The sequence below is a fragment of the Hemibagrus wyckioides genome, linkage group LG03, assembly GCF_019097595.1.
Source record: "Hemibagrus wyckioides isolate EC202008001 linkage group LG03, SWU_Hwy_1.0, whole genome shotgun sequence".
Taxonomy (NCBI): domain Eukaryota; kingdom Metazoa; phylum Chordata; class Actinopteri; order Siluriformes; family Bagridae; genus Hemibagrus; species Hemibagrus wyckioides.
Genome location: NC_080712.1, coordinates 33,457,575 through 33,467,964, shown reverse-complemented (window position 1 = coordinate 33,467,964; position 10,390 = coordinate 33,457,575). Strand labels below are relative to the sequence as shown.

At 41.4% G+C, this 10,390-nt stretch overlaps 2 protein-coding genes across 3 annotated transcripts; one reads left to right on the top strand and one right to left on the bottom strand.

Annotated features, from left to right (window-relative positions):
- Positions 1-805: 805 nt before the first annotated feature.
- On the bottom strand, positions 806-6,723 carry matn3b (matrilin 3b). 2 transcript variants are annotated; one of them, XM_058386016.1, is made up of 6 exons: positions 6,423-6,723; positions 5,156-5,548; positions 3,134-3,709; positions 2,299-2,427; positions 1,222-1,318; positions 806-1,064 (listed from the first exon to the last, which is right to left on the bottom strand). In XM_058386016.1, the coding sequence occupies exons 1-6, from the start codon at positions 6,685-6,687 to the stop codon at positions 1,019-1,021; spliced, it is 1,506 nt and encodes a 501-aa protein (XP_058241999.1). In that variant the 5' UTR covers positions 6,688-6,723; the 3' UTR covers positions 806-1,018. The 2 variants fall into 2 exon arrangements, with proteins under 2 accessions (XP_058241999.1, XP_058241998.1); XM_058386015.1 differs by lacking the exon at positions 5,156-5,548.
- Positions 6,724-7,088: 365 nt separating this feature from the next.
- mtres1 (mitochondrial transcription rescue factor 1) lies at positions 7,089-9,277 on the top strand. The gene is made up of 4 exons (XM_058386017.1): positions 7,089-7,214; positions 7,521-7,972; positions 8,349-8,421; positions 8,862-9,277. Exons 2-4 carry the CDS (start codon positions 7,539-7,541, stop codon positions 9,057-9,059), a joined length of 705 nt encoding a protein of 234 aa, XP_058242000.1. The 5' UTR covers positions 7,089-7,214; positions 7,521-7,538; the 3' UTR covers positions 9,060-9,277.
- The last annotated feature ends 1,113 nt before the right edge of the window (positions 9,278-10,390 follow it).

Here is a 10,390-nt window from a genome sequence, read left to right as displayed (position 1 = left end):
ATAAACGCGTATAAAAATTATAAACTTGTGCTTTTCTATTCTCCGTGCTATTTAAGAATTAAATCGCATATTAGTTGTATTAGTTTAAAATCGAGCGATATTCGTGATTTGATCATTATTGAAGATGTAAATCATTAAACCAGCGTGTTACTATGGTGCTGGTGGTGTGTAGTGTGTTGCTAGGTGGTTGTTAAGGTATTCCAGGTTGCTATGCTGCTGATGGTGTGTAGTGTGATGTTAGGTGGTTGTTAAGGTATTCCAGGTTGCTATGCTGCTGATGGTGTGTAGTGTGATGTTAGGTGGTTGTTAAGGTATTCCAGGTTGCTATGCTGCTGATGGTGTGTAGTGTGATGTTAGGTGGTTGTTAAGGTATTCCAGGTTGCTATGCTGCTGATGGTGTGTAGTGTGATGTTAGGTGGTTGTTAAGGTATTCCTGGTTGCTATGCTATGGGTGGTGTGTAGTGTGTTGCTAGGTGGTTTGTAATGTATCCCATGTGGTTGGATACGCTTCTTATATAAACCAATCTATGGTTTGTAAAGCCCAAGCTTGTATTCATCAGCTGTAGCTTCAGATCTCTTCATGATCATGTCATCATGCTTACCTTAATTCTCCCCCCACCCCCCACACAGGGTAATGAAGCAGTAATAAAGATAAACATGTTTACAAGCCATTTTTATTAGCTATTTAAAATCTGCACAAAGAGCAGAAAACAGAGTAAACAATATACATTAGATTTACAAAATAAAAACCAAACCTTCACAAGGTTCTCTAAATCTTTTATTTTTATAAAATAAAAGAAGTCTGAACAAGCAACGAGTCCTTAAAGAGCAGGACGCAGTTTTTTCTACGACGGATTTCAGGTTAGTTTAAGTGAACAGTAATCTTACTGAGTTACTTCAGTTTAGATAAACACACGTTTTTAAAGATAAATGCAGCAAAGCAGCAGAGGAAAGAGGAACGTCCAGGAGGCTCGGCAACTTGCCGTGTGTTAGCGATGTGATGTGTGTGTGAGTGGATTCAGCGCAGCTGGAACTGATCCACTCGTCTCGAGAGATCATCCAGTGTGAAGAGTCAAGGAGCACACACACAAGAACTCTGAACACAAAGACACACAGTATATGATGCTCAATCTGACCTTAATGTTTTATGCTTTATGGGCTTGAATGTGGAAACAGATTTGTGAATAAACACACTCGAGGCTGTGATGCGAAAGGATATGTTGGTTGTTTATCTCTTTAATACTGTGATGGACTTTCTTCTGGAACGCGATCTGTGCTTCACACATGCAGGCGTCCTCCACCAAGTCACTGCGAGCCTCTGCCAGAGAACCCAGAGACACACAGGAGAACTTTTTTCCACAAATAAAAGTTATCAAAGTTTTTTTTCATTTCATCATTTATATAGCATTAAATAACTAACAGTTCAGTCAACTACCTAACATTAGCTAATAAGCTAGCCAATGGTTGATAACGGTTTAGCTAATTTGCCCAGAAATGATTCAGAAGAATTTCCTCAAAAAAAGGGGAAAAAATGGTTTATAAAATTAACAAAACAAGTGGTGTTCAATGTATTACTAGCAAGATGGAAAGCTAGCCAGCAGTTTGCTGCTTATAGCACCTACTAGCAGGTAAAGTGAGCTACATTATTAGGTACTGTATCATTTAAATGGTGTTTTACATAGCTAGTCAATTAGCTAGCCAAGTGTTGATGAGGTTTAACTAATTTACCCAGAAATGATTCAGAAGACACAAAAATCTGAGGTAATTGCCTCAAAAAAAAAGGAAAAAAAAAAAGGTTCATAAAGTTAACAAGAATGTGGTATTCAGTGTATTACTAGCAACTTGGAAAGCTAGCCAGCGGTATGCTGCTTCAACAGTAGTTGAAGTGAACCACAACATTAGGTACAGTATCATTTAAATTGTGTTTTATGTAGCTAGTCATTGTATTAGTGGCATAAAACATTGCTAGTATGCAAGCTAGCTAGTTTAAAACAACACAGTTGATACACTGCATTCAAATTTAGCTCAATAGCTTAGCTGATATATTGCTAGTAAGTAGTTAAGTTAGCATTCTATTAAGTCTTCTGCAATATCAGCTATATTCAATGAAGTGCTAACTGCTTGTAAGTAAGCTAGTTAGTTAGCTAGCATGCTGTCACATCAGTTAGGTGGTTAGCCAAGCCTTTTTTTTTCAGAACACAGATGAGTTTGTGTGTAGATTAATACTAGTACAGCGACAAGGTGTTAGGACCGTGTTAAATAACCAGCATGAACAGGACGCAGAGTTTACAGACGAACCCTTGGCCTGTGAGCAGGTTTTCTTGTCCGGGTTAAGCACATGTCCCTCCCTGCACTTGCAGTAGTAAGAGTTGTAGCTGTTCACGCATTCGTGCTCACAGTGGTGTCCGAGGGCGCATGCATCCATACCTAGAGCCAATAATCATGACCAACAGAGTTAACATACACACACATCGTTCATGCAGTCAGAACACAGTGCTGAATAACGCAAACAGACAAACAGGAGAAGCAACAAATCCAAACGATCGACTCTAAATATTCCTCAGATCTGTCCTGTGGCGCACATGTTCCAACGTTTCTTCATTTCCTTGCAATTCATTCCCGCAAAAAATGCAAGAAAAATGTGATGAAGAAAAATAATGAGGGAAAGAAGGAAGTAGCCGAGATCACCGATGCCTCTGTTGAGTGTACATAGCTAGTAATGTTAGCTTGCTTTGCTAATCTAATAAAGAGAACAAAGCTAATGCACTGTGAAGCCTAGCATGTAAATCAAACCGTGTTTACTGTTTTATTTCATCTCTGTTTAACAGGTTAGCTTCAGGCCATGTCCAAAATCCACAACCATAGCGACTTGATACTTGCTCACATGAATGTAGCATGAAGAAGCTTTGAGCTTAATGAGTGCTAGAAGATTAATCTTCATAAGCTCACTTCAGACAACAAGCTCCTTAATCTTTTTTTTTTTTGAGTTACTAATAAACACAAAAATTTCATTTGTCCGTTATGGCGACTGCTAATGGAAGAAGGTGAACAGGAGAAAGAATGAAAATATTGATTCGGCTGTTTGTATTACCTTGCTAAGTTGAAAAAAGGATTTTTATCTTCCTGATCTTACCACAGAGAGTTTCCCTGAACTTGGACGTGAGTTTCTCGATCACACCATACGTCTCCACGTAGAACACGTGATCGTCCAGCGGCTGGCTGGCCATGGCTTGCAGAGATTTCATGTCGGCTCTGTCCACTCCAACGGCGTAGATCTCGATCCCAGCAGCCCTGGCTGCAGAAGACACCTCCTCCACTTTATCCTGCGGCCGTCCGTCCGTCACGATGATGGCCACCTTCGGGATGTTTTCATTGGCCAGCCTGGCACCGGACTCGGCAGAGAAGGTGCGCTCCATAGCTGTTTTGATGGCCAAGCCGGTCATGGTGCCTGTGGAGAGCGGCTCGACTCGAGAAAAGGCGCGTTTGAGATCTGCTTTGTTGGGGTACGTCATCAGGAGGAACTCGATGTTGACCGTGCTGGCGTAGTTGACCAGTCCAACATGCGTGGCATCAAGGCCGATGTCCAGCGAGTCCACCATGTCCGAGAGGAACACTTTGACCTTCTCGAATTCGGCGGGACGGACGCTACGAGAGCTGTCGATGATGAACACCAGGTCCAGCGGGCGGCTCTTGCACACCTCCGCCGGAGCTGAGGATTATGGGAAATTTCAGTGTTTACAATAAACACAATACATCTGGGTAATGATTTTTCTATCATACCACTGTTCTGTTAAATTCTGAATTCTGATTGGTCAGAAGGCGATGATGAGAAGACATTTATTTTGACATATAGGGAAGGAGTCTCGAGTGTCTTTGACATTTTCAGTGTTTAGCTAGAAGGTGCTAGAAGGTGAGTGATTAAGTTATTTTAGGGATGTTCCACAACACCAAATGTATCTATAGATGAAACTTCAGGACGTTTCTGTTAGCTGCTAGCGTAGCCTACACAAAGAGAGACAAAGAGAGAGTAAATTCAGCAAGATGTTTCTGCAGCAGAAGCAGAAGCAGTGTTGATCCTTCAGCAGATGCATTAAATCAGAAGAAGAACAACAAGATGCTGTTAGTGGGAACATCTGATCAGTTCATCTGACCCGAGAACTGCTGAAGATCAAGATCATAACACAGCAGATACCAAATATCTGTTTCTGTCAAGTGATGGTCTGATGAAGTTCCTCAGACACGTAGCAGCATCCAGAGGCTTTGATTCATTACTACCAAACATTTCAGCTAGATGTTTCTTCATTCATTTAAGGAGCTCCATCTTGTCTAATGAACTATCCAGTGACCTAAATTTCTAAACCTTGTAAGAACTTGAAGAGATTTCTGCAGGAGCTCCAACTGCTCTGCTGGTGATCTGCTGAGGCTCCCATTTCCAACTCATCAAAGAACCTTCATCACTTCTGATTTGAAGATGAAGAACCAGTGAAGCTCCTTAGATGAATGGAGAGGCATGATGAACACTATACTATACTATTTCAATCAAGGTTCTGCAATGAACTGAAGAAGTTTCTCCAATGAAGGATAAGTTTGTGGATGAAGCTTTCTTGAATGAGTAGAGAATCTTCTTTAGTAGATGCATGGCAACCTAAATGCCTGCTTTTTACACCCCAGGTAACTGGTGAAGCATCTTAATCTACAATTCCAGAGCTTTTGACACCAGATATTTAGGTTACCGAATGCGTACTGAAAAGCGTTCTCAGACGTTTTTCCAATCCAAGGAGCATTCTGATTTCTAATGAAGATAAAGAACCAATAAGAGAAGTTAACACTGCTCACTACTGTATACCCAGGATCCTGAACCTTCTCCATTCATCTGAGGAGCTTCACCAAGCCTCCATCAACATTTGGATGAAGCTCCTCAGACGAGTGGAGAAGGTTCAGGTGAGGACTACAGAGAACAGTGTATAAGCTGATAACATTAAGTATATGGTGAGAACCTTTGTAAATCCGTGGCACCACCTAGAGAGGGATAAAGAGTGAGACACGAGTGGGGATAGAGGTGTGAAAGATGGATACGGATCTCATGAAGCTCAGCATGTTCTGTGGAGGAAAAAAAGGGAAAAAAAACGGAAGGACTACCTCGCCCTGAGTCTACCTGGAGGAGTGGGAGGAGCAGCAGGGGCACTCAGGGTGCTGGGTGGCAGTGTGGAGGGCATCGTGGTGGGTGTGGTGGTGGGTAAAGTGGGAGGAGGGACCGGAGGAGTGCTTACGGGTGGAATGGACACTGCGGGTGGCACTGTGGGTGGTACAGAGGGTGATACAGAGGGTGGCACAGAGGGTGGCACAGAGGGTGATACTGCAGGTGGTACTGTGGGTGGTACAGCAGGTGGCACTGTGACACATGGCTTGGTCAGCACTAGCTTTGGAGGCATCACCGGCACAGCTGGACGGTGGACAGGGAACACGGGACGGTGGTGAGGAAACATGGGCCACATCCAAGGAGGCTGATGATGGAAATTCCCGTAAAACCTGGGGTTAATGGCATAAGCTTAGTGTGGTTAGAGAGAGAGAGAGAGAGAGAGAGAGAGAGGTGTTGGGAGAGAGAGAAAGAGAGGAAGAAGGGGGGGAGAGGGAGAGATAGAGAGAGGGAGAGAGAGAAAGAGAGAGATGGAGAGCGAGGGAGGGGGGAGAGGGAGAGGGGGGAAGAGGAGGGGGGAGAGGGTGGAGGATTAAGGTAAGCATGATGATATGATCATGAAGAGACTGAAGCTACAGCTGATGAATAAAAGCTCGAAATTCTGTGAGCATTAAAATGCTAAAGCCTGAAAAAAAAAGAAATAAGAGCTCGTAACTTTCCAACATTCTGACATTTTATTTTACTTTCTTTAGCGTTGTTACTCAGATATGAGAACTAACTCTCCTTATGTTTATCGCATCTAGAATAACCATAATAACATAATAATAACCATAATAATGTTAATAATAACTGTAATAGCGTTAATGATCACCGTTCTGCACATGAGCACTGACTGATGCTGAGGAGGAAATGATGACAGTTATAGCTACATGAACACGTCACTGCTGCGCTCAAAAACATCAACAATTATTTACAACAGAATTGTGGAAAATTCTATATTCCTGCTTACTTTAACACATGGATATAAACAACATTCCATAAGCTTCAGATATACTCTTTAAAATAATAATAATAATAAAAATAATCAGAATAATAATAATAAATTGTAACTAAAAGTTAATAATAACATCGCCAGTGCAAAAATTAACACACCCCTGTCCTGCCTCAGGTCAGTTAGATTTGAAAAAAAAATCCTTTAATAAATTTGTCAAAGATTTTTGAACCTGCACTGATAAAAAACTTCATGATGAGGAAGGTTTCTCAGAGATGTGGTCATGGTCCATACCTCCGAAGTTGATGTTGTTTCCATGAGCAGGTCTGCTGTAGGTCAGTGGTCTGTGTCTCACTCCAGGTCTATCCTGGGTAAATCCGTACGGCCCGAACGTCGCCTCGGCCTTCATCATCATCATCATCATCATCATCATCATCATCATCATCTTCAGTGCTGTCAGGAAACACATCAACGAGCGTCCAGACTGGGCCATGCTGCTGCTGACCATCTCAGGTTCCTCAAGTGTGCGTCGTGCAGCTCGGTTTGCTCTATTGACCATCTGAAGAGCTCAGTACTTTTAAAGATCCAGGCTCCGCACCCAGGGAGACCAACAGCCAATCAGCACACTGGGTGGATACGTGAGAGGGTATAAAGAGAGAGAGAGAGAGAGAGAGGGGGGGGGGGGGGCTTGCTTTGGGAAAGTAAATAAATTAATATCTATTTTTATAATAAAGTTTTTTCCGCCATTTTGTTTTTGTACATGATGAATAAACTAGCTAATGTAAATATCTAAACTGTGACATGTATTATATGTGTTGTATTTGCTGATAAAATGTGGAGTAGAATTCCTCCGCTGTGTGTGTATGTGTGTGTGTGTGTGTGTGTGTGTATGTGTGTGTGTGTGTGATATTTTTGGCACTGTACGAGTTGAGTAGCTGTAGTTACATCTTCCAGCCACAGGGGGCGACATTATCACACTAGCACTCTTACTCTGCTGTGGAGCGCAGGCTTCCGGCTAACAAACAACTTCCTGTTCTTGCTGTTGTTTACAAGGAGACTGCAGGCTGTGGGTCCGAGTCCATGCACGTGAGGCCTTTATAATCACTTCTGTGCTTTTTTAAAAAATGCGCATTAAATTAATCCGTGACTGTGTACGAAGTGTGTGTGTGTGAAACAGGATGTTTGGAAGGCTACACTTTTATTTGGTGGTTGTAAAGTCTGTTATTATCATAGTGTTGTTATAAACAGTCTCGTGTCACGAGATCTAATCGGACTTTTAATTACACTATTAATATTAATCAATCTCTTAAAGATCATTTGTGTAGAAACGCTGTTTATGGTGTTTTGTGTGTGTGTGTGTGTGTGTGTGTGTGTGTGTGTGTGTGTTTGCAGTGAGAGTGACGGAGAGAGATGCAGAGTTTATTATCAGTCCAGGCTCTGACCCTGCGGCAGCTCGGGAAACTCGGCTGTGGTCAGTTCCCGTGCGTGTGGCCCGTGGTGGGCGGTCCCCTGCGCTGCCCGCGAGCGCTCCACGCCCGTCAGCTGTGGGGTTCCAGCGCTCCTCTGGTCCAGCGCTCGACTGCGCTCCTGAAGCTCCGAGACACCGCCCGCAGCTCGCCCTACCAGCAGACACGCTGTAAAGGCTACAAGAGGAAAAAGGGCAGAGTGGTAAGTGGTCAGGAGGAAGAGGAGGAGGAGGAGGACGAGGATCCGGAGGCCAGCGATTACGAGGACGAGCTGCAGGAGGATCCCAGTTTACCCAGAGACTATAAAGATCAGCAGAAAGTCCTGCAGTCCTTACGCTTCGACCTCGTCATGAAGACTGGACTCGACATCGCCAGGCAGTGAGCAACGCAAAACACACACACTGATACACACACACTGATACACATACACAGTCCTTATGCTTCAACCTTGTCATGAAGACTGGACTCGACATCACCAGGCAGTGAGCAGAGCAACACAAACACACACACTGATACACACACACACAAACACACACACACTGATACACAAACAAATACACACAAACACACTTTGGTACATATACAAGTAAAAACTAATCCAAAAGATACACAAATACACACACACACTTTTCCTAAATGTTCTTGTTAGAGTCCCGTCTGATCCGCTCTGCTCTCAGACCGCTGATTAAACCACATTCCTCTTCAGGACAGCTGCATGACTCCGCCCTCTTTTTGTTTGCTTTTGTCTTTGCAGTAAAATCGAGGACGCTTTCTACGAACACAAGCTGAGACTGAATGGTCAGAAGCTGGTCAAGAAAAGCAAGAGTGTAAGATGACCGGATCATTTCTCTACACCTCAGCACACACTTACTTTCTGTCCCTCTTTCTCTCAACACTGACCTATACATTTTTGTTCTTTGCTCATCAAAGAGCAGATTTTAGCATTCTATTAAATATGCAAATTTATACCATTCGATATGGCCGGAGACTTATTTGCATAAATGAATATGCAAATATGTCTTTAAAAAATCAATGAAAAACAACAAATATAACAAAACTTTTCAGAAGATCATTGAACAACTAGTGACTATTAATGGTGTCGTGTCCTAATTTACATTTTAGAATGTTTTGCATAAAGTATTGGCACCCCTCCACCTAGGGGGAGGAGCAAACTTGATCAGAATCGATGGATTAAACTGCAGTGATTATCTGATGGTGCACTGTGCAGCCGGTGAGACGGTTCTTTAACGTTTGTCTCCACCTGCAGGTGAAAGTGGGAGACACGCTGGACCTGATCGTGGAGGAAGACAAAGAGAAGGACTCTGTGACGCTGAAGAGAGTCGTCCTGAAGAAGATTGTGGGAGAAACAAACGACGGAGAGAAACTCAAAGTGCTGCTGAGGATCTGGAAACATCTCCAGCTCCCCAAACAAGACACCTTCGGAGAATCCACGCCATCGGCTTGAGGAACGCGCTTGAGAACGAACTTTTATATGAACGCAGAGGAAGCGACAGGATTCGATAGTCAGAGTTGTAGAGATTTCACTCCTGAAGCAGATCTACCGGAGGAACTGTACAGGATTATTTATGGCTCAGATTTTGAAGATTATCAAAGATAAAGATTGTGGGTGCTTTAAAGGATTTTGCAGATGTTATATATTAAAGTTTCACTTCATGATAAAGAGCCTGGGGTATTTGTCGCGTGAAATGAAAACGGGTCGTCCGATCAAGAAGCTTGTGTGTGTTAGGAAAGCCTTTACGGCGGAGAGAGATCGAAGTGAAAGAAAACTACAGGCGCAGAGAAAAAGGCATAAATAATGTTATGTATAGTTTATAGAGAAACAAGATACCATACTGACTAAATATTTATAATAATTAGCATTATCAAATTAAAATATCAAAAAAATAAATATATTATATAAAATTTTATATTTGGTGGAAAAACACAGCTATACTTAAATACTTAAAAATATATATAAATAATATAAATAAATATGTATATACACAAGTATCGTTGTTTTTCCACCAAATATACAATATTTTACATTGTTTTTTTATAAGTATAAATACATTTAAAATTAATAATTTTTTCTATTATTTTTAAGTATAAATAATATTAATACTAGTATATAAAATGTATATAAATAAATATACTTATATTTAAGATTTTGCTGAAAGAAATGTAGAGGCACTTAGTTTAGAAATCAGTAATAAAAGAATAAAATAAATTTAATTTAACAAATTATATAAAATCATTTTAAAAAGAATGTATGGAAATTCTAATGATTTATTTTTGGCTTAAAAAACATGGAGTTAATTTGAAACATTTTACATTTAAGGAAAAAACTTGACAGAAATAATGGATTTTCAGTTATATTTCATAATAATGAAGATTTTTATTTTAAGGTCACTGGATAAATTCACCAGTGAGATTCCTCATGACTTCCTGTTTACCTCATGACTTCCTGTTTACCACGTTGAGTCTCCATTTTAAAATCCATTTTTTTAAATTTACAGCTCAGTGTTTCAGTCATGAAGAAGTCTGCGCAGACGTCGTAAAAAACCGAGTGAATCTGTGGCTCAAATGTTTTCTATTGTTCCTACTGAAATGTTATAAAGTGTTATTACATCATAAAATACATGAGCCAATCAGCTTCCAATATGCAAACTCGTGCAGCACAGTGCAGCTCTGCATCACCCGGGGAGGAGGGCGGGGCATGTGGGTTTTTGAGAGTTTGTTGTTTGAACAGTATCTTGAATAGCAGGTCACTGACTGCCTGTGCTACCACAAAGTATC

What these genes read in the sequence shown, in the direction of transcription:
- mtres1 (XM_058386017.1), top strand. Translation starts at nt 7,539, where the DNA reads ATGCAGAGTTTATTATCAGTCCAGGCTCTGACCCTGCGGCAGCTCGGG. An exon ending in GGACTCGACATCGCCAGGCA is followed by an intron (nt 7,973 to 8,348) that starts GTGAGCAACGCA and finishes TTGTCTTTGCAG; the next exon opens with TAAAATCGAGGACGCTTTCT. An exon ending in TGGTCAAGAAAAGCAAGAGT is followed by an intron (nt 8,422 to 8,861) that starts GTAAGATGACCG and finishes CTCCACCTGCAG; the next exon opens with GTGAAAGTGGGAGACACGCT.
- matn3b (XM_058386016.1), bottom strand. Translation starts at nt 6,687, where the DNA reads ATGGTCAATAGAGCAAACCGAGCTGCACGACGCACACTTGAGGAACCT. An exon ending in TGCTCCTCCCACTCCTCCAG is followed by an intron (nt 3,710 to 5,155) that starts GTAGACTCAGGG and finishes CATAATCCTCAG; the next exon opens with CTCCGGCGGAGGTGTGCAAG. An exon ending in ATTAAAGAGATAAACAACCA is followed by an intron (nt 1,065 to 1,221) that starts ACATATCCTTTC and finishes TTGACTCTTCAC; the next exon opens with ACTGGATGATCTCTCGAGAC.